General features: G+C 49.2%; 1 protein-coding gene across 3 annotated transcripts in view; it reads right to left on the bottom strand.

The window, feature by feature from the left end:
- The window catches only part of LOC117889497 (discoidin domain-containing receptor 2-like), a 141,549-nt gene that overhangs the window by 24,834 nt on the left and 93,018 nt on the right, over nucleotides 1-23,697 (bottom strand). For all 3 annotated transcript variants that reach the window (XM_034793801.1, XM_034793802.1, XM_034793800.1), the window contains 6 exons: nucleotides 22,346-22,532; nucleotides 9,487-9,733; nucleotides 8,654-8,746; nucleotides 7,932-8,089; nucleotides 7,476-7,671; nucleotides 2,671-2,915 (listed from right to left, as the gene is read on the bottom strand). In XM_034793801.1, the coding sequence (XP_034649692.1) occupies nucleotides 2,671-2,915; nucleotides 7,476-7,671; nucleotides 7,932-8,089; nucleotides 8,654-8,746; nucleotides 9,487-9,733; nucleotides 22,346-22,532 (1,126 nt within the window). The remainder of the gene's footprint in view (nucleotides 1-2,670; nucleotides 2,916-7,475; nucleotides 7,672-7,931; nucleotides 8,090-8,653; nucleotides 8,747-9,486; nucleotides 9,734-22,345; nucleotides 22,533-23,697) is intronic.

The raw sequence follows: 23,697 nt of genomic DNA on the forward strand, positions 1-23,697 counted from the left end.
GGTAAGTGTTTGTTGAAGAGCTTACGTGAGCTACTTTCATCCTATGGGTTATTTGTTAACTGTTCACTTCAACTATTGAGTATTTGATTGCTCATCTACCTATGTCGCATGGTATGGTTTCTACTCCTGAACCGAATAGCTGAAACTTGAAACAAAGAAATAACTAATAGCAATACCCTCGTCTGCATTGAAAACAGGGATTGAGTAAAGTACAACTATGCCCCAAACATTCCTGCAAATCCAAGCCCACGTGTGTGAACGCTCATTAATAGCAACAAAGGGCACAAAGGTGGTCATTTCCTATTCTAAGATTTATTTATGAGCACTTTTCTTGCAGAACTCATCCAGCTCTACGGATCGTTGTAGCAAATGGCCAAGACAGTCATAGAAGCACTTCACTGCTGCTGCAATAAAAGGCATTCACTGGCCAAAGAGACTCGATTTCACACCCAATCCTGAAAACCCTTTGGAGTGATCCAGAAAATCCATTGCTTCACCATCACCTTCTGCAAACACTGAAATAAGCGAAGATTTGAATGACTGTGGTAATTGGCGAGGTGATTAACATAAGATAATGGCTTCTCGAACAAGGTCCTCCCTGTGTTGAACTAATAAATTCCATCTCTGATGAACTCCAAAATCTCCCCTGACTAGCCACAAAGGACCAGGATCCATTTTTGTGTGCAGTGTAGTTGTAGCCGTGTCGGTCCCAGGATATTAGAGACAAGGTGGGTGAGGTGTAATGTCTTTTATTGGTCCAACTTCTTTTGGTGAGAGAGAGAAGCTTTCAAAAGAAGTTGGTCCAATAAAAGATATTGCCTCACCCATCTTGTCTCTCTAAGGGTCCATTTTGCAAGCCAGAGATAGCCAGCAGTCCTCCAGCATAGCCTGCATCTCTATGTGCGAAGCCAGGTGTGACCTGGGGACCTCTAGGTGTCCACTGGCAGAGGACACAGAGGTGCATAAGGGTTACAGTACATGGATTCCCTGGGCCTGGTCTCTATGTACTATTTTGCCAAAGGACATCATGTGTGGTCTCTATTGTTATACTGGTCTCCGTTGTCCTTGCGAGCCGTGCGTACGGATAATATGTGAGGAGTTCTGTATCTACACTGAACATTTTGTTCTGAAGGTCTGTGAGTTGGGGCCAATCACCAGAAGTTGCTAAACAATTTGCTTTCAGTCACAAGATGTTCATCTAGCAGTCTGTCTCTATGTAAATTGAGTATTGTACAGTTCACAATGGATGCTCATTTGCAGTCTGAGCCGAATGCTAGTGAAGGGATTGTGAAATCTTCACTGAGGGAATTTACAGGAAGAAATAAATCAGCAGGAGGGAATCCTGTCTATTGGCGACGACAATGGAGTTCTGGACTGTACCTGTAGATTGTTTATGCATTCAAGGATCAATCACAATAGCCCTTTTGGTCAAAGTCGTACTGGGAGCTCACGTTCAGCTGATTATACACCACGATGTCAACCCCCAAGACTTTTTCACAGTCCCAGCTTCCTAGGAGAGAGTCCCCCATCATGTAAGTATGGCCTATGTTCTTTGTTCCTCGATGTATACATTTAGCATACCAATAGTTAATAATTCCCTATGTGGAACCGTACCAAATGCCTTTCTGAAATCGAGGTAAATTAGATCCACTGCATTTCCTTTGTCTAAAAAAATTGTTATCTTCTCAAAGAAGGAGATCAGGTTGGTTTGGCACGATCTACCTTTTGTAAAACCATGTTCTATTTTGTCCCAATTACCATTGACCTCAATGTCCTTGACTACTTTTTCCTTCAAAATTTTTTCCAAGACCTTGCATACTACAGATGTCAAACTGACAGGCCTGTAGTTGCCCGAATCACTTTTTTCTCCTTTCTTAAAGCTAGGAACTATGTTAGCAATTCTCCAGTCGTACGGTACAACCCCTGAGTTTACAGAGTCATTAAAAATTCTTGCTAATGGGCTTGCAATTTCATGTGCCAGTTCCTTTAATATTCTTGGATGAAGATTATCTGTGCCCCCTGATTTCATCCCATTAAGCTGTTTGAGTTTGGCTTCTACCTTGGATGTGGTAATATTTACCTCCATATCCTTATTCCTATTTGTCATCCTACCATTATCCCTAAGCTCCTCATTAGCCTCATTAAAGACTGAGGAGACAGCGGAGGTGAGTTTTGGATTTGTGGAGGCAAGCGGGGGTTGGGAAGGGTGGCAACAGGAGAAGATAGAGCTGGCGGGAGCAGTGGAAGGGGGAGGACGGGAGGGTTGAGGAGATGGGATAGTGTGAGAATGAGGAGGGAAGGAGGCAGGGAAAGGGAAGGAGAAGTGAGAGCATGCAGAGGATTGCTGTGGACAGGGCAAGGGGCGCTATGGGAGAGTATGGCTAGGGGGACAGTCAGCAAACTCCTGGGAGCTAAGGCCAGGCTGCCCAGGGTTCCTGACACAAACCAGGGGAGGGAGAATGCAGAGAGGTTAGGGTCTCTCAGTCTGGCTCAGCGCAGGGGCCAGGAGGGAATGTGCAGACCCCCCCAGAAAACCAGCTGCAGGGATGTGAGCTCTGCTGTAGCCTGGACACTGCAGGCAGGGAGCTGAGCAGGCCGGCTGTGCCAGGGCCATTGTACTGGGGCATGTGCCTCCATTCTGCTGCCAAGGGGGCGGAAAGACGCCTGTACCTCTCCGAACTGCCCTTCTCCCAGCTTCTCCTTGAGTCGCAGCTGCTGCCGGGGGAACTCGCCCACGGAGATGTCCTTCTTGGTGAGCGAATCGACGGTGAGGGCAGGCACTGAGTACATGTTATTGCCCGTCACGCCCTGCAGGCTGACAATGTCGGTCTCCGCGTAGTGAGGCACGTTGTTCTGGAAGCCCTGGTGCGGGGTGGACTTGGTGAGGTCGGGCTCAGCGTAGTCACCGCTGCATGCTGGGGGAAAACCAAAGACATGGTTAGTCAAGCACGCCTGCCTTCTCCAAGTCATGGCAGCCGGGCTGCTGTCAGGCCTGATCCTGCATAGGAACCGCGGGCGGCTTATCTCAGCCCCAGTGCTGCTGCTCGGGCCTGCATCGAGATTTTGCTCCTGTTGTAACTAGGATCCGCCCCTGGTAAACCGCAAACATTTGTTTCCCCGAACAAATGTTTGTGGAGTGTCCTGATTGTGTTAAATGGCCATCAACCCACTCATGCCTCAACCGGAGACCAAACTCTCACCTACACAGCCCCGCACGTGACACAGGGCATCTCAGTGTTGCTAGGTAACGACTTTCGGGAAGGCTGTACCGGGGAAGCAGCCTGGAGCTCCTCCACCTTTCCCCATCTCAAGGTCGGATCACTGCGATCCAAGCTCAGAACAGGAACTCGCTCTGGTGCAGAATGCCTGGTAAATGGTGTTTCTCAGGAACAGCACAAGTCCCCAGCAGGAGCTCCACGGTCTGCACTGGCTCCCTATTGGCCTCTGGATTGAATTTAAGTCACTGCTTTTGATCTACAAATCCCTAACTGGGCTGGGACCTGGCTGCTTGAGGGGCCATCTCCCCTCGTGCCAGCCTGTCACAGCTGCGATACGTGGGGGCACTCGAGCTGCTCCCCCTCCATTTAAAAGAGATGGGGGCTGGCGGCACAGCATCCTCAGTGAGGGGCTCTCAGCTCTGGAACAGGCTTCCCCCTAGGCTGAAATAGCCCAGGTCTTCTGGGCATGCTGTGGGACATTTCTGTTTACATGGGCTGCTGCAGAGCGGGGTCTCGGAGAGAAATCAGCCGGGTGAACTCATTTGGGTCAGTAATTTATGGCAGGGTACATAGAGCCCGCATAGGTCCCTTTCCTATTATTTTGGTATAAACCTAATTTACTACTACTACTATTATGTTTCACACAAACCCCGCTATGTTAAAAGAATGCTGATCAGGTGGCAAAGTCCAACACTCAGTCATTAAGTGGTCAGCCAGGAAAACCTTTGCCTCTTCTCTGAGCTCCAGCACGTGATTGAGAACAGCCCCACATGAACGCCAGGGAACATCACTATGGAGCAGCTGCTGATGCCGAATGCCCATTTCTTCACATCAAACAGTCCATTGGGCTCACCTTTAATACAGTTCACAACTTTCACAGCCTCATCACATGCCTGTCAGTTCCCCTGGCATCCTCTTTGCTGCTTCTCAGTGAACGGAACACGTCCAACTGGCTTGGGGTGAACAGGCTGGGCTCTAGGCACAAGGTACTGTGGCTTCCTGGCATCCTCATTGCTAATACCAACCCAGCAGTGTCAATCCAGCCCAACTGCCAGAACGGCCTGCTGGAAAGAGTCAAAGATTCTCCCTCCCCTCCCTTCCCATGCACCATGAACGTGATGCGGCTCCAGCCCTCTGCTCTCTCACTACCTGCTCCCCTCCTCTTCCAGGAACGGGGGCTGCTTTGCTCCCCCCCACCCCCGAGCAACATGTAATCAAATACAAATACAAACGTTCATCTGAACGCAGTTACTCTCAAGGCCACAGCCAAGAGCCCTGAGGGCCACAAGATCCCCCGGGCTGCAGGTTGGACACCTTTGCCATACAGCCTTGAGTTACAGTAACACATACTGTTCTTACCATGTGGCTTCTGCCTCATTAAGTGCACAGGATGGATGGTGTTCAGGGGATGAGGTAGCCTCCTTTTGTCCTGAATATTCAATCCACTGCCTTTTGCCTTATTTACTGCTCACCCTACACTGAATAGGGAAGAATTCATGTCCTCCTGGGAGTTGCTGTGATGCTCATCACTGTAGCATATGAACCTCACAGACATAATGACTTGATCTTCACAGCTCACCTGAGACATAGGAAAGTGACTGTAACCCCATTTTACAGATGGGGACTGAGGCCCAGAGAGATTTAGGCCAAATTTTACAAAGATGTCCAGTCCTTTTGGCTGCTTCAATGACTGGAGGCCCAACTTGAGACACCTATAGCTTGAAGCCCCTGACTTTCTTCATGACATTCCTTCCAGCTTCTGCTGTGAATGAGGCAGGAATAATATGGACAACAGCCTCATATGCTATACAGCCCCTTCTCATTCATTATCCTCCCAGTGCACTGATTGAGGCAGGGGTCCTGGGGAAAAGGTAGTATGTGAACATGTAAGAACATAAGAACGGCCATACAGTGTCAGACCAATGGTCCATCAAGCCCAGTATCCTGTCTTCCAACAGTGGCCAATGCCAGGTGCCCCAGAGGGAATGAACAGAACAGAGCAATTATCAAGTGGTCCATCCCCCGCCATCCAATCCCCCAGCATCTGGCAGTCAGAGGCTTAGGGTCACCAAGGGCATGGGGCTGTATCCCTGATCATTTTGGCTAAAAGCCATTGAGGGACCTATCGTCCATGAACTTATCAAACTCTTTTTTGAACCCAGTTATAATTTTGGCCTTCACAACATCCTCTGTCAATGAGTTCCAGGGTGATGGCACACTGTGTGAAGAAATACTTCCTTTTGTTTGTTATTAAACCTGCTGCCTATTCATTTAATTGGGCGACCCTTCATTCTTGTGTTAATGTTATTTACCCCTTCACATTTCCTTATTAACCTTCTCCACACCAGTCATGATTTTATAGACCTCTATCATATCCCCCCTTAGTCGTCTCTTTTCCAAGCGGAAAAGTCCCTGTCTTATTAATCTCTCCTCATAGGGAATCTGTTCCATAGCCCTAATCATTGTTGTTGTCCTTCTCTGTACCTTTTCCAATTCTAATATATCTTTTTTGAGATGGGTCAACCAGAATTGTATACAGTATTCAAGGTGTGGGCGTACCATGGGTTTATATAGTTGCATTATGATTTTTTCTGTCTTATTATCTATCCTTTTCCTAATGGTTCCCAACATTGTTAGCTTTTTTCATGGCCACTGTATATTTAGCAGATGTTTTCAGAAAACTATCCACAATTACTTCAATATCTCTTTCTTGAGTGGTGACAGCTAAGTTAGAGCCCATCATTTTGTATATATAGTTGGGATTATGTTTTCCAATGTGCATTACTTTGCATTTATCAACATTGAGTTTCATCTGCCATTTTGTTGCCCAGTCTCCCAGTTTTGTGAGATCCCTTTGTAACTCTTCACAGTCTGCTTTGGACTTAACTATCTTGAGTAATTTTGTATCATCTGCAAACTTTGCCACCTCACTCTTCACTACATTTTCCAGATCATTTATGACTATGTTGAATAGCACTGGTCCAATACAGACCCCTGGGGGACACCACTATTTACCTCTTTCCATTCTGAAAACTGACCATTTATTCCTATCCTTTGCTTCCTGTCTTTTAGCCAGTTATTGATCCAAGAGAGGACCTTCCCTTTTATCCCATGACAGCTTACTTTGCTTAAGAGCCTTTGGTGAGGGACCCTATCAAAGGCTTTCTGAAAGTCTAAGTACACTATGTCTACTGGATCACCCCTGTCCACATATTTTTTGACCCCTCAAAGAATTCTACTAGACTGATGATGCATGATTTCCCCATACAAAAATCGTGTGAACTCTTCGCCAACAAATCATGTTCATCTATGTGTCTGATAATTCTGTTCTTTACTATTGTTTCAACTAATTTGCTTGGTACTGAAGTTAGGCTTATCAGCCTGTAATTGCCAAGATCCCCTCTGGAAACTTTAAAAAAAATTGGTATCACATTAGCTATCCTCCAGTCATTTGTAATTAAAGACTATCATAATGGCTACACAGGAGGGAACCAAATTAAGTTTGCACGGGAAACCTTAATTCTGGCATTTCCTAACTTTTGAGTGCTTCACTTTGCAATCTTAACGTTCTTTTAACACATTTTTAATATTAAGTAATTTCTTACAACCCCCCCCTGGAAAAACAGAAATTCTTTCATGGGGAGTTGTACTGACCTTTATGAGTAAATTAGATCCACAGCACAGACCTCTGTCTAAGGTGTGAGCTAAAGCTGGCAGCCGTTCACCTTCCTTGCAGCAGGGGGCATGGATTATGGATTATCTGCAGGGATCATTTGGACGTGCTCAACCTATTCAATTCCCTGCCATTGCATGACCTCATTCTGTCTTGTTCTCTGCCAGTGACACACAACAGTGTGGTCTCCTGAGGACTGAAATGCTTTAATTTAACTGAAATCAGGGGGGTACCTGTGTGAAATGTAATGGCCTGTGATATACAGGAGGCCAGACTAGATGGTCTCTTTCGGCTTTAAATGCTATGAGATACTAAGTAATGCGAAGTTATCCTCTATGTAGAACAGCCACCAGAGGGGGCTATAACATACACGTTGCCAGTGACTTGTGAGCTAGTTGCTACAGAGCAGTGGATCGCTGAATATCACGACTCCTGGGTTCTGTCCCTGGCTCTGGGAGGAGAGTGTGGTGCAGTGGTCAGAACAGACTGCCAGGGCCCTGGATGAAACCAGTGAAGTTGAAGGAAATAAAACAAATGAATAACCCTCCAGACACTGCTGACTCCCGGACACCGGCCACTTTTACCTGAATCCTCGGCGCTTTGGGAGAGTTCAGGTAGCTTCTGGAGCAGCGTGGCAGGCTGGTGATATTCCAGGTCCAGTGGGAAGACCCGTTCGTAGGTGGGATTAGACTGGTGGATCTGGTTCTGGTTGCTGACGATGGTGTAGCTGTAGAAGGAGAGACGAACCATGGCGTCCTCCTCCAGGATGCGCCGTGGGGCCTTCGGAAGAGAGAACAAGCTGCTGAGCTATTCGGAGCGGTCAGGCCGGGAGCTGGCTGCAAGGGCAGCGGTCGCTCCCTAGTACAGCAGCATCCTGACTGGGGCCTGCTCCATGCTGAGGAGCCCAGGATGTGACGGTGGGGAGCAGGGAGTGGGAGCTCTATGGCATCCTGTCCACTGGGGACATCCCAGGGACTCCCCAGTACTTCCAGGGTCAGCACAGCTCCAGACTCCCATGTACAGCAGCACCGTCACGTTACCTTCTCCAGCCTCTTCTGGACATACTGCTTCCACAGAATGATGATTATAATGATCAGGAGCAGAAGGATAATAGCCACAAGGCAGCCAACCAGGATGGAGGTACTGGAGTCATCTGCTTTCTCCCCTAGCCAGGTGCTGGTTATAAAAGAAGTGGTTTCTGTACAGAGGAAGAAAATGAAAAGGAACTGGAATCACAAGATGTAGGGGTGGCACTCACAGGCTAACAGTCTGGTGCAGAAGAGAACCGGGGCAAACAAAGCTAATCTGTTTTCACACTGGTTTAATCAGAAAGTCTCTTTTCCTGGAACTTCACAAATAACTTGGTGCTAGCGGCTGCGGGCGCCACATGCTGTTCTTGCCTTTGGAAATGGTGGCTCTGGGCTACTGTAACTCATAGTAGGGTGGAAAATGAACCTGGACTCAATTTCAGTGGGTAGGTTTTGAGGTTTCCTTGGCTGCACATGTGCGCTTGGGTCTCCTGCCCCGGGTGGCCTGCCATATCCTATGTCTGGCACTGTGGCGGGGGCAGAGACAGCCCTGGATTAGTGAGCGTAGCATAAAGCACTTAGTGCTAGATGTGGAGGGGTGATGCTGGGGCGTGCACAGTGCTGCAGGAAGCACTTTGCAAGGAGGGAGGGACCTCTCTTGTGACAGAGCAGGGCTTTCCATCCGCCACTACAGTCTGGCGTGTCTGTGTAGTAGACTGTGGTCAAGTCCTTACCCCATGCCGCCTCAGTAGCGTTGGTCTCTGCATCCAGCAGCTCTGCTGTGCTTGTGGCTAGAGTAACCACAATAGGATTTACATTCTCCATGTCTGGGGAAGGTAAGAGCAGGTGTCAGTCTGTCGCATACTCCCTGCCGCTGCCTCTGCCAGCAGTCTCTGTGATCCCCGGGATCTGCCAGGAACCCCGGGGTTGGTCACTTCCATTATTTATACGTGCAGCATCACTGGGTAAGGGCCCCAGCTGCACACCCTCGCTCAGGAGAGCAAACCTCACTCACTGACTCATGGACTGCGGGCGTGGGCCTGGCTTTGAAGGACTGGTCCCAGTGCCAGGCAAAGGCCAGACTAGAGCAGAGCAGGCTGTCTCATTGCAGCATGAGGCTTTGGGGTCATAACTAATCCTTGTTTCTAATTCAAAAGCCCTGACACAGAACCCAGAATAGCGGGAGACAAGCTGGAAAATCAGGAGAGTTTGTAATAAAACCCAAACCAAAAAACTAGTGTTCTTTGCTTTGGCTTCTGAGCTTCTGCCCCCTTGCCCCCCAAAATGTGTGGTAGTCACAAGCTGAAAATTCAACCTTCAGTGCTCCTGCTCCCCGACTTCCTGCCCTGCGCTTGCTCCCCAATTGCCCCCCTGCTCCTCTCCCTGACTGCTCTCACACCTGCTCCCTCACTGCCCCCTTCCTCCCACTGACGGTCCTGCTCCCCAGCTCTTGATCCCTGTGTATCTTCCATCAACCCTGCCTCTGCCAGCCTCAATCCCTGTTCAGGCTCCCCCTGTCTGCCTCCTGCTCCCCACAATCCCCTATCGCTCTTGGAAGGAGACTTACCAGACTGGAAGGAAATCTCACTGATCATCATCCAGGTGTCAGCGAAGTAGAAACGGCAAAGGACGGCTTTGCCCACCCGCTGATTCAGGGGGATGGTCACAAACCTTGCACTGGGGTTTTTGTCATCCAAGATGGTGGAAACGCCGACAGGTTCAGCCTCCCACTCTGCAATCAGCCGTGGTTTGAACAGACATTCCACCTTCTGGAAGATCTTCACCCCCTTAGAAAACATATTGTTGCAATGCACCTGGCAAGAGGAAAAAGGACCAAGCAGACTGAGTTCTCTCCTCTGACTCCCCATGTTGACACAAGGACCAGGTCTCAGACATGCAACCAATGCACTGTATAAACCTAAAATCCCAGGGCCGCAGGGACGTGCCGCCCACTTCGGGAGTGGCACGGAGCGAGGCCGGGCAGGAAGCCGCCTTAGCCCTGCTGTGCTACTGGTGGTGGCGGTGGTGGCTGTGGGCCCCTGGGCCCTTTTAAATCACCCGGGAGTGACAGGCGGGGCCGGGAGATGCTCCCGGGGAGGCGCGCAGGGGCGGCAGGCAGGGCCGGGGGCGAGACCCAGCCCTGAATATTGGTGGAGCCGGGCCCCCGGGCCCTGAATATTCCTGGAGCACGGGCACCATGGGCCCCTGTAACTCGCCACCCTTGCCTAAATGCATATAATCACAGTACAGAGGAAAGGCATCATGTACTCTGCAGCATCTGGGACCAAGAACTAGAGGAGAAGACCTCTGGCTTCTGGGAGCTGCATCCTGAATTCTGGAAATTCGGTTGTACCCAAACACATTCGCAAATGGAGATGAAGGTGATGGTTTGTATCACAGCAGCTTCTACGCTCCCCAAGTGGGACCTCACCATGCTAGTGCTGCGCTGTTTCTTGGGAAGCAGTGAATCTGTGACTACTGCAAGTGTCCACTGGACAAGGGGCTGGATTCTCCACAGAGACGCTTGGAGGTCTCGAGGGTGCCAATTGCTAACCTGCAGAGTAACAGCGGGGGCTGCGAAGGGGGTGCATGTGTTGGCCATGGCCAGTGGAATTGGGGAGCTGACCCCAGCAGGCACAGATAAAGCTTCCTCACACGAAGGGCAGGTGGCAGCAAGGTGCCTCACGATGCTGGCTACCCCCACGAAGCATCACACCAATGCCCTGGAGGGAAGCAGGGAAGAGGCTGACAGAAACAGCAGCCATATTTCATCCAGCCTGAATGCAACTGGTCCACAGACGCACCAATCGAGGATACAGCTGGACAGGGACCGGGAGCAAGAATGAGTAAACTGGGAGCAAGAGCAAACAAACGGGAAAACAGTGTCAGCACGAGGAGAGAGAGAAGGAGGATCAGAGCGGGCACGAAGAGAGGGAGAAGGAGGATCAGAGCCAGCACGAAGAGAGGGAGAAGGAGGATCAGAGCCAGCACGAAGAGAAGGAGAAGGAGGATCAGAGCCAGCACGAAGAGAGGGAGAAGGAGGATGAGAGCCAGCACGAAGAGAGAGAGAAGGAGGATCAGAGCCAGCACGAAGAGAGGGAGAAGGAGGATCAGAGCCAGCACGAAGAGAGGGAGAAGGACAAGGAGTGGCATTATCAGCTCGAGATGGAGACGGCACCAGCAGAATTCTAGTCCAGCCGGTGAAGCCAGGCACCATGTACCTGTTCTGGTGGGTGGCAAAGATTCCAATTTACTTCCTAGCTTCAGGGAAGGCGGTGACATGGGTGTGTTTCTAAATGCTTCTGAAATGGAGTGTGAATTGAAGAAGTTTGGGGCAGGAGGACCTGGTATGGTATCTGGCTCCACGACAGACAGTCAGGGACAAAGGCTTTGGACATTTTCACTCTATGGACAGGGAGGTCTATAAAGATTATAAGTGATGTAAACAAACTTTGTTGCAAAACTTTAAACTGACCCCTGAAGAGTACAGGAGAAGGTTTCAGGGAGTTCAGAAAAACAGGGGATACGACCTACGTTGAGGTTTCAAACCAATTTAGGGATTATGTAAGAAAATGGGGACTTGGTTGGGGGGTTACCACGGTCGATGAGCCCTGTGAATTATTAGGTTTAGAACAATTCTATAACTCTGCCACCCTAACCTAAAAACCTGGTTGAGAGACCAAAATCCCAGAGATGTAGCCACAGCTGGGAAATGGGCAGATCGGTATGCAGATAGTCGACCTGGGTTTGACAGAAAACCTAACAGAGATAGAATGGGATCAGAGGACAGGGATCAGGCCCAAGCCGAGACCCACACCCAGGAGCAGAGAAACCACCTCTGAGAAGCCCTGGGACGGGTGGGGAAAGGCAGTGCGCCATATGCGGCCAGTGGGGTCACTCTGTCCAGAATCGCCCAACCCACCCACTGAGGCCGGTGCAGTGCTGGAAGGGGCAGCAGAGCCAGTCTCCAGGCAACCTAACGAGTGCAGCTGGCCTGTAGTAGGCTGCCTCGTTGGCTACAGTCCCTGACTGGTGGGAAGAGTCAGCAGACCAGCTCTTAAGCCCAGCAGCCATGGCAGTGGGGTGACTGCTCAAAGCATTCGCCAACAGCTGCGTCGGTTCCTGCGCCTGTTTGTTCCAGTCTTGTTCCAACCCCACTCCTGCCTCAGACCCAGCCCGACTCCTGCCTTGGCCCCAGCTTTGCCCCTGCCTTGCCTCATTCCAGGTAACCTGGCTATGACCCTCAGCTCCAACTCCGGACTTCTGACTCTGGCTCTGACCTTGGGCTCCAATTGCTGGCTACTGACTCCTGCTCCAACCAGTATGCGTGACTTCCCCCATCCTGATCTCTGACAGTTTGAGCAGCCATCAAAGCACAAAAAATAAGGGAACTACAGCTGATATGGTGAGCATGGATCCAAGAAAGGCCAATATCTTTGTCGGACATCTTGGGAGCCCTACAGACCTGAAAGCTCAAGCCACACTGCCTTCAGCTCTAGCCCCTACTTCCCATGAGCCCAAGCTCCCCCTGCCTGACAAGTTCAGTGGCAACGGTGACAAATTTTGTGGTTCCTAAATCAGTGTTGACTCCAATTTCTGCTATGCCTGCAGTCACACCCCGCGTTACAGATCCTGAGGAGAGAAGAGACCCATCAGTAGTCTCAACCAGATCTGGATGGACCAGACGTGTATGGTGGGAACAGCATGGCTTAAGTTCATAAAGTTACCTGAGGCCCCCGAGTCGACCTGAGTAGAGGGATCTCGGAGCTTACTGATAGTCAAATTAATAGAGGTATTCAGAGTTGCATCGGAAATTTACTTGGGAATCCTACTGCATTGGCTGTGGCCCATGGATGCTGGGAACCGCCGGAGGCGGAAGACGACCAGCTTGGCTCGGAACACCTCCTAGGGGCTGAGGACCTGGCATTTCCTGGCTCCCGCTCCACCCAAGACTTTGCTGGACACATCAAGGCAAGATGGCCAGGGTCCTCACAATATAAGCACAAGCCTAAAGCCTGATGTTGGTTCTTCTCCAAGTTGGAGAGGTGCGGGCGAGCCTGGTGAGCTAGCATGAGCTCTGATGCCAGTCAAGACCTGCGTGTCTGGGACGTCAGGGGCACAGAGAATGGTGGCTTCTGGAAAAAATAAATAATAATAATTGTATGCTCACGACACCACTCCATGAGGTGATCATCCGTTCTGATACACAAGCCAATCAGATTGTCCAAACTGGATGGAAGCTCCACCCACGGAAGCTCATCCTGTATCGCCTCGTTTAACTCCAAGCGAAAATAGCAGCACTGTGTTGCCTCATTCCACCTGGTGTCAGAAGCCAAACGGTGAAATTCAGCAGCGAACCTGGCTATGGGCTGGCCTACCTGCTGTAAGGCCTGAAGGGCTGCCTTGGAGGTCCACATACAGTTGGCATCACCGAAGATGATGGATGTAGCTTGAATGAATTCCTCTAACCATTGCAAGAGGGGGCTGGACTGTTCCAGGAGTGGGGAAGCCCTCTCCAGTCAACAAACTTAAGATGAGCCCCACACGGGCCTGGACGGTGGGGAATGATCGGGGGTGTAGAAGGAACAGGAGCTCACATTGGTTCAGGAAACTCTCCCCCCAAAACTTGTCCCGATCTCCAACCAATTTGTTGGGCAGCAGACTCCTCGGCTCTGGGCGGGGCAGAGTAGGAGGACCCAGCAGAGCAACCTGCACTTGTAGGGCCACGTTCTGTGATTGCCGGGCAGTGATTTGCACTTCCAGGTTCTGGATGGAGTCCACCAGTTCCGTAGCATCCATGTTCGCACCAAGAGCCCTGGCCCCAATATTAAGGGCTCGCAATCTGTCAGCGGACCGGGATGGGGCGGTTTAGCTCAGTGGTCGGAGCGGCGCGCAGGCCTAATGGCTAGAGTCATAGTCAGGAGCCAAAGCCAAGGGTCAAACTGGAAGGCAGGAACTGAATACCAGAGCGAAGGGTTGAGCTGGACTCTGCTGTCAGAAGCCAGAGCCAAGAGTCAAAGCAGAGGGCAGGAACTGGAGCGAGCAGGAGGGTATCAGGCAAGGAGAGGTTCAAGGCAGGAGCAGGACAGAGGCAAGGCTCAGTGCAGGCAGGAGCAGCTGGAATAAGGTACCTCAGGAGCAGGCTCAGTGCTGGGTAAGAGGGTTGAGAAGCTGGCCAGTTGCTGCTGTTGGCCTCTGTAGCCAATCAGGTAGCCTGCTGCAGGCCAGCTGTACTGAGGAAGCTGCCTGGAGACTAGCTTTGCTGCAGGCCCTGATCCCTGACACACCAAGTGGAAAGAGGCCACCCAGTGTGGTGTTTTCTGGCTCGGCCTACGTGACGATATTAGAGATGAACTGGCGCGGGTGGAGTCCCCATTCGGCCTGGATGTGTTAGTTAATCTGTGCTTCCAGATCAATGACAGCCTGACCGAATGCCACAGAAAAAAAAGGTCCTCCCTGCTCCTGCTAGCCTCAGCCCCAGAAGGGGGGGTTCGGGGTACCCTTCTCCCCTCCCCAGCAGTCCACACCCATGCTTGTCTGCCGCTACCCTGGTGATGGCCAATCAGCATCCAACACATCTCCAACTCTCTCTCTGGCTGCAGCGCCTTGAGATGCCTGAAACCATCGTAGAGGCACTGGTAGACTTGAACACCTCTGGCAATTTCATGGATCTGGAGTTCGCCTGAGCACACAAGCTCCCCATCCAGTGCAAGGTCTCCCCCAACTTAGAGGAGTCCACAGATGGGTCACTCCTTTCATTGGGACTGGTCATCCACCAGGTGGCTCCCTTTGAGGAAACTAGCTTTTGAAGCCACCAAGAAATCCTCCATTTTGGGCCAATTCATGCACCGCATTCATTAGTTGTCCTTGGCATCCCTGGCTCGTCGCCCATGATTTACGCATCTGCTGGTGGTCAGTCACAATATGCTTTGACTCCCCGTTTTGCTGACAATCCTGTTTCCCTAGAGCCAACCGGGGACCAGCAACCCTTCGAGGTTTACTCAGTCCTCCAAAGAATTCAGAGACACAAAGAAAGGATTCAAAAGCAACCCCGGCAACCCACTGAACTTCTCCATCAGCTTTAGGGACTCCTGTTCAACAAAAAGAAAGCCAACACTCTCCCACCACATCACTGCTACAACTGCTCCATCAACCTCCAGCCAGGGGCAGAGGTTCCCTTCAGGTGCATTTACTCTCTCTGAACCCAGAGTTACCTTGAAGAAAACCTTCAGAATGGGTTCATTTGCCCTTCCATGTTTCTAGCAGGAGCCTGGACCTTCTCTGTGGCAGAGATGGCTCTCTCTGGCCTTGTTTGGACTACCAAGCTCTGAACAAGATTACAATCCGAAACTGGTACCCCTTACCACTTATTAATGTTTGAAAGACTTTGCTCTGACAAGATCTTCACAAAGTTGAACATTCACAGAGCTTATAACCTGGTGGGGATCCGGGAAGGAGATAAACGGAAGACCACCTTCTGGACCAGGTACGGCCTCTTTGAGCATTTGCTCATGCTGTTTGGGTTGTGAAACCCTCCCGCAATTTCATAAATCCTGCATTTTATAAATGACATCCTTAGGGGCACGCTGGACCAATTTGTCATCATTTACCTGGATGACATCCTTATTTTCTCAGAAAGTCAGGCCCTCCACAATCGTCAGGTGCGCAGTCTTGGAGAGATTCTGCCAAAACCACCTCTATGCAAAGCTTGAGAAATGCGAGGTTGGTAGGGACAGAGTGGAATTCTTGGGCTATATCATCTTGCCTGAAGGATTCGCCATGGACCCGTGTAAGGTAGAAGCAGTATCCGACTGGACCACACCCAAGGACATCCATAGGGTGCAGCAATTCCTAGGGTTCGGCAGTTTCTACAGGTGTTTTATTAAAGGATTCTCTAGCCTGGCTGCACTCATAAAGCCATTCCTGCAAAAGGGGGCCACGCTTGTTTGGTCCATGGATGCTCCCTCAGATTTTGATTGACTGAAGAGGCATTCACTTCAGCATCCATCCTGCTTCACCCACTAAACCATTTAAGATGGAAGCCAATGCCTTGAATTTTGCCATAGGTGCAGTATTGTCTCAATATGTGGGCTCCAGCAACCAACTCCACCCTTTTATTCTTGGAAGCTAACCCCAGTGGGAAAAAAATTATGATATTTATGACAAAGAGCAATTATCAAGGTGGCTTTCAAGGAGTAGCGCCACTCCTAGAAGCCCAATTCCTGGTCCAAGTCCTGATGGATCACAAGAACCTGGAATATCTTAACCAGTGCTAGGTCTGCTGGTCTCTCTTCTTCACTAGCTTGGTAACTTATCACCTAGGTATGAGAAACGGGCAGGTGGATGCCCTATCCCGCAAAAATGAATCTCTCAAATCTGGTGAAGAGAACTCTGCCACCGTGCTCAAAGTATCCAACTTTGTCAATGGGACAATCAACAACAGTCTGACATCCTCCATCTGCTCCCTGCTCCCCAGTGACCCTGAATGATGTGTGTATCCAACCTGACTCTGGTTTCAGATTAGAGAACAGCCTTCTCTATTGTAAGGGTTGTATTTATGTCCTGGGGGAGGGATAGCTCAGTGGTTTGAGCATTGGCCTGCTAAACCCAGGGTTGTGAGTTCAATCCTTGAGGAGGAGATTTAAGGATCTAGGGCAAAAATCTGTCTGGGGATTGGTCCTGCTTTGAACAGGGGGTTGGACTAGATGACCTCCTGAGGTTACTTCCAACCCTGATATCCTATGGAGGAACAATCTAGCCTTCAGGTATTGAAACTATGGCACAATTTGCTGCTTGCAGGCTATTTTATCCAATTCAAGACCCGGAATCTGGTCTCAAGGACCTTCTGATGGCCAGGCCTATGAGCTTACATCAAAGATTATATAAGGTCCTGCAGCCTCTTCACCTGTACCAAGAATCCACGATCAAAACTCTTAAGTCTCCTCCAGCCTCTGCTCACACTTCCACAGCTATGGACTTCATTGTAGAACTGCCATGCTCCCAGGGACAGTTGGTAATCCTGGTGGCCATCAACCTCCTAACAAAGATGGAGTACTTCATTCTACGCTGAACTGTTCCTACTGCATGGGAGACAGCTCGGCTCTGCATGGAAAATGTTTTCCACTACCACAGGTTATCGACAGGTATTATATTGGATCAAGGACCCAATTCTGGTGGGAATTTCTCAGACTACTTGCCATCAAGTCCCTCACCTCATCCAATGAACTAATGGACAAACAGAAAGGGTCAATCAAATCATGGAGCAGTATCTTCGCTGCTTTCTGAGTTACCACCAGGATGACTGTCCCCCTCCCCGCTGGGCTCTGCTGAATTTGCATATAACAATGTAATCCCCACCTTGACTCACAGCCATTCTTTGCTAACTATGGCTTTCACCCCTGCTTCAATCCAGATTTACCCATGAGGTCCCTAGTACCGGATGCTGCAGATTTAGTCTCCCACCTACACTGGGTGCATAGGAACTCAAGAAACACTTGCAGTCTGTCAAAGAATCCTATAAACACGGAAGAAGACCATGAGGCTGCCCCCAATCTGGCCACAGGGGACAATGTGCAGATCTCTGACCAGAACTTAAATCGAGCTGCCCATCCGCCAAACTAGACTCCCAATATCTAGGCCTCTTCACGTTTATAGATCGGGTAAACCTGGTGGCCTTCAGGTAACAGATCCAAGTCCTTGAAGATATACCCCTTCTTTCACATATCACTTTTAAAGCCTTACACTGAGAACCCATATCCAAACCCTCCAACCCCTCACTGCCACCCAAAACAGTCTGCGGACAAGAGTATTGGTCCACTGAATCCTCAACTCTAGATGAGTTGGGGGAGGGCCCTAGTACCTGGTGGACTAGGAAAGCTACAGTAAAGACAGGCAATCTTGGGAACCGGTAGACTACATCCAACCTCAAAGCATTTACCCAGAGCTGTGTTGGTTCCTGCACCTGCTTGTTCCCAGCGCAGCTCCTGCCTTGGGCTCAGCCTTGCCTCACTCCAAGTAACCCGGCTCTGACCCTCAGCTCCTATTCCTGGCTACTGACTCCTGCACTAACCACTAGGAATGACCACCCATGTCCTGGTCTCTGACACAGCTCAAATACTTCCAACTCCAGGGAATGCCAAGGGTGTTAATTGGCCAAGTAGCTGTAATTCACAGCCCATTAACACCCTCAGAGCCCCCTGGAGTCCTGTGTACACTGCCAGTGGAAACTGAGGTCACTCTATATAGTCTAAAAAAACAGGAGAATTTAGCACAACCTCAGCTTGCAAGGGCTGTGTACACATGGTCAAATACTTCGGGCTCCAGGGAGCTCCAAGGGTCTTAATTGGGTGTGAAATACACCTAAGTGGCCAATTAACATCTCTGGCTTTCCCTGAAGTCCAAAGTACTTGATCATGTAGACTTGCCCTGACTGACTGAACCTCTGGAGGGAGATGGTATCTAATGTCCACGTGAGCCATTCACATCCCATACCACTGTGCACATGTCCTGCTGCACCCTGCTGGGGGCAGATCCATCAGACCGCCAGGGGGAGCAGAAGGTGGTAGTTAATGGGGGGACATTCACTGGATGGAGAGATACTGCGACTGATAAAATGATAGTTAAGCCCCATGTCATGAAAACCCATCAAATGCTCACAGGGTATAAAATTTGGATTCAAGTTCCTGGGGTAAAAGCCTTCACTCTACCTACAGCATGGATTTCAATACAGACCCAGGAAAGGTCCGGGCGCTGGTTGTAGGTATGTTGGCGGATAGTCCATATTCTTTGCTTGTGGGGAATAACATTAGGGCTTTAAAAGCAGAAGGGGCAAAGCAGACCCCCTCAATTAGCACCAGACCTGCAAGGGATTGTGTGGCCGACATGCAAACGGGGAGGCTGACAGGGAGGGGAGGGTGTATGCCGCCTGAATCAGGTGTATACAGACAAACACCTGAGAGCAGGGGTGAGACAGCCTCCTTCTCCAAGCGAGGGATGAGCCCGACCGACGTGAAGGGAAATCAGCTCCCTGCCTGCCCTGAGCAGCGACCCCGGGGCAGAACAGAGCATGGTGATCGCAAGTGTCTCCAGCCAGAAGCAGGGACCCCCCAGGGGTAGGATACGCACAAGTAGAGAGTAAAGCAGCTGCTGGGGTGGGAGCGGCTGCCAGCCCGCTGCGCTCAGGAGGAGCAGCTCACTTTTAAAGGGCCACAGCCGGCACCACGCACCCACTGATGCTGCGGTGCCCCAGGGTGCCTCACTCATCACCCTTGCAGCCAGGGGGCTAGAACCAGCGGCCTGTCCCCACCCGCATGTGCAGAGCAGCCGCTTACAGGTAGGAGCTGAAGACGCTGCTCAGAGTTATGAATATTTCAGAGTTACAAACAACCTCCATTCCCGAGGGGTCCGTAACTCTGAGGTTCTGCTGTACAGCCAAATGCCAGCTCAGACAAGAATGTAGGTCACATTTACTAGCTTGGGGACTGGATCCTGGCAAGCAGTGACGCTAAACTTTAGGTGTCGTGCTGGAAACCAGCTGAACAGGATCTCCCAGTGTGAGCGTGTGGGAAAATGGGCTAATGTGAGTCTTGTCTGTATAAAGCAAAGGAATATCACATAAAAGTAGGGACGTGGTAGTACCGTTGTATACAGCAATCCTGAGACCACTACCTGAACACTGTCCACTTTGGGTGGGGATACTTCAAAAGAGATGTTGAAAAATTGGAGAGGATTCAGAAAAGAGCTACAAGGATGATTCAACCTTTGGCAAACCTGCCTTACAGCAAGAGACGTGAGAGGCTCGTTCTAGTTAGTGTAACAAAGAGAAGATTCCAAGGGGATGGCTCAGTGGTTTGAGCATTGGCCTACTAAACCCAGGGTTGTGAGCTCAATCCTTGAGGGGGCCATTTAGGGATCTGGGGCAAAAAAATGTCTGGGGATTGGCCCTGCTTTGTGCAGGGGGTTGGACTAGATGACCTCATGAGGTCCCTTCCAACCCTGAGATTCTATGATCATGATGTACATACATGAGAAAATGTCTGATAATGAGGGCTCTTTAACGGAGCAGACAGAGGCATGGCTGGAAGCTGAAGCTAGATACATTCAGGCTAGAGATAACATGGAAGTTTTTAACACTGAGGGTAATTAACCACTGGAACAATTTACTTAAAGATGCCGTGGATCTCTGTCCCTTGAAGACTTTAAACCAAAACTGGATTTCTCATTCGAAAAGCCACTCTCTCGCTCAACCACCAGTCGTTGGACTGGATGCAGCAATCGCTAGCTGCGGTTTCTCTGTCCTGTGTTAAGCAGGAGGTCGGGTTAGATGGGCCTAATGGTCCCTTCTGGCTTTAAAATCTATGAACCCGTGAACTGGACAGGTCAGTTATGCATCGCGTAACGAACCATTTCCTTTCAGCGGTTTTAAAGTCTCTACTTTCAATTTTCATGAATGTCTCCTTTTATCATGAGCAAGGGTGTGTCAAGGCAGATGATTTATCTTCTCTATACCATTCCTTAGTTTCCATACCTCTATTTTAACCCCTCCTCTATTTAAACACTCCAAATCTTTTCAACCTCTCCCCAGGGGTTGAGCTGGCCAGTTTGTGGTAGTTGGTTTAACTGTACTTTTCCCAGGGCAGTTGGTCTAACTGTACTTTTCTTGTGCTCAGGAATCTCTGCTTTCATTTAAAAAAATGTAAATGGTTGTGAAAATGCCCTTTAACTTGTGAACCAATGAGTCTGAAATGATGGCTCTGGGAGAGATGTACTCTTCCTCTAGTTATTGCCAAAGATCATTCACTGAAATTGCCTGACGACAATGTAGCTCTTTCTCTGTCATTGAAAGCATGCGAGAAAGAGAAGGGACAATCAGATTGCAAAGAACTACTGTGAGTGGAGTCTTGTTTTGGCAAGTGACCTAGGGGAGCTTGGTCTGTGGGCAGAGTCTGAGAGAACATCACTCTTTTTCCGTCCAATTTAATCCATCTCCCCTCATGCCTCTACCGGCTTCTAACCATTCTCATCACCTGTCACTGGACCCTTCTTTTCTGCTGTATCTTTCCAAGACAGGGTGACCAGTACTGATGAGTTTTCCAGGGAAGGACATCATACCAATTTATATAATGACATTATATAAATTATATATTATTATTTCCTGTCCCAGGTATCCTCACAGTTTTCTCTCTAGTGCCACTGCACACTAAGCAGGTGTTTTCCCTGCAATGTCTACAGCTATGCCCAGAACTTTCTCCTAAAATGTTATAGGAAATGTAGATCCCAACACAAATCATTCCTCCCAGTGTGCATTACTTGGCGTTCGTCAGCACTGAATGTCACCCATCATTGTGATGCCCATTCACCTAATGTGCTCAGGTCCCACTGAAGTTCCTTTCAGTCTCCCCTTAGTCTTGATGTACGTAAATTTTCCCATCTGACTGCTCACCCCCTTTCTACATGATTAATTAATATACTAAACAACACTGACTCTAGGACCAGATTCTGTTAATTGATCTCAACTTTATTAATCTTACTGTTTGTTTTCTACCTCTAAGCCAGTTTTGAACTCATGACAGAACTTGACCTCTCACCTTTCACAAATGACAACTTGTACCGGACTTTGCCAACAGCTGTTTGAAAACAGAAATAAATTGCTTCTTCTTTATCAAGTATTTTACTGGCACTCTCCAGATACCATAGGAGACAGGAGAGGCATGTCTCTCGTTAACCAGAGCTGTATTTCCCCCGTCATGTCATGGTCATCTAGACACTCTATATCTCTGTCTTTAATTATTGTGTCAGCCAATTTTCCAGCCACTGAAGTAAGGCTCATTGGTGTATACATCCTGCATGATCCCAGCACCTTTTCTAAATGTAGGTACATTTGTTATCATACAGTTCTGTGCTCTAGTATCTGATTTTAATGAGCGATTGCACACATTTTTTTAGCAGCTAGGCAGCTTTGTTCTTAAGTTCTAAGTTCTTTCCGAATTCCTGGTGGTACAACTTCTGTCCTGGCAACTTGTTTCTCTTTAATTTCACAGTTTGTTCTAAGGCTTCCTTTTTCTCCTGTCTGTATCTAAGGCTGTCTGGTATATTACTTGCTATGTTTCTGTACCTTCACTGAGTGAGAGTGGCTTTTAGAATCACATTTCCAGTGAGAAAACTTGCATTTGCAAGTTCAAAATATTCTCCAAAATTCACTTCAAATGAGCTGTTTCTACAAATATTTCTGCCCATAAAGTAATTCATTACGATACACTAAAGGCCACAAACAGAGCCAGAGCCAATGCAACTTCGTATTGAAATAAACATTGAACAGAACCTGCGTGGAGGTATCAGTCCAGAACCAGAATGCTGAGGAGAATCTGGCATCCTGTGTCCCACACTGACAAAGCCAAGATTTGGGGAGAGGGGAAAGACTGCAGTACCTTCATAGAGGTGAAGTTCCTCTGCCGGTCAAACTGAAACTCCATGTCGACAGAACCTGTGCTGAAGCTCTCATTCTTCCAGCCGACATAGTCATACCCTGGCCACACACGGTACTGGTGACTCTGTGTGAAATCGTCCAGTCCCAGTACGCCATCTGTTAGCTGGCCCAGACCTCCATACAAATGCCTAGCAAGAAACGGCTCATGGTTAGGCAGAGCACCAGAGAAGAGAGAGAACAGAATCACAAAAAGAACAAGAGAACTTGTGGCACCTTAGAGACTAATACATTTATTTGAGCATAAGCTTTCGTGGGCTACAGCCCACTTCATCAGATGCATAGAATGGAACATATAGTAAGAAGATATATATACATACAGAGAACATGAAAAGGTGGACGTTGCCATACCAACTCTAAGAGGCTAATTAATTAAGATGAGCTATTATCAGCAGGAGAAAAAAAACTTTTGTAGTGATAATCAAGATGGCCCTTTCCAGACAGTTGACAAGAAGGTGTGAAGATACTTACAAGTATATATCTTCTTACTATATGTTCCATTCTATGCATCTGATGAAGTGGGCTGTAGCCCACGAAAGCTTATGCTCAAATAAATGTATTAGTCTCTAAGGTGCCACAAGTTCTCCTGTTCTTTTTGCGGATACAGACTAACACAGCTGCTACTCTGAAACAGAATCATAGACTCTTCCGGGTTTGACCTCTATTCCTCTCTTGGTACTGAGAAAGGATTGATTTCATTATACCTATGACACCCTGGAGAGACGAGTACCTAGTTTCAGTCCCGACTATCTCCTGAATGTTCCCAGCCACTCCTTGACCCAAGGCAGCTTCTTCTGTTTTGAGGGACAGTGAGAAGCCATTTCTCTACTCCTGCATGAGAAGATGTAGCCAAGCGGCCAGTGCAAAAGCAGAGCTTGGAGAAGATATCACTGGGCTCAGAGCCTTTCCAGAGTCTGTCAAGCCCCTTTGTGGATCAGAACACAAGCAGTTCAGGAACATAGATAGGCCGTTTTCTCTTGCTGATTGTTTAGGCCGGGCCAAGCCCTGCACTGGATAAGGCCAGGCAGTTTGTGTGCTGATCTGAACCATTTGCCAGTGAGAGCAAAACACAGCCACGGACAACTCCTGAGAAAGAAAATGGAGACTCTAAAAAGGGACATGTCAGTTCCACCAAATAGGTGGGGCTCAACCCTGGGATTTTTGCCACTGAGCTGTGGAGGGGGCCGTGTGGAGCTGCCTGCCGAGGGACAGCGCTGGGGAGACTATCACAGGGAGGCTGCTCCTCACCCTAGTGGAGTGCACAGTCTGCTCCTCTCATTGGGCTGGCCCAGACTG

The sequence above is a fragment of the Trachemys scripta genome, chromosome 17, assembly GCF_013100865.1.
Source record: "Trachemys scripta elegans isolate TJP31775 chromosome 17, CAS_Tse_1.0, whole genome shotgun sequence".
In the NCBI taxonomy this organism is placed as follows: domain Eukaryota; kingdom Metazoa; phylum Chordata; order Testudines; family Emydidae; genus Trachemys; species Trachemys scripta.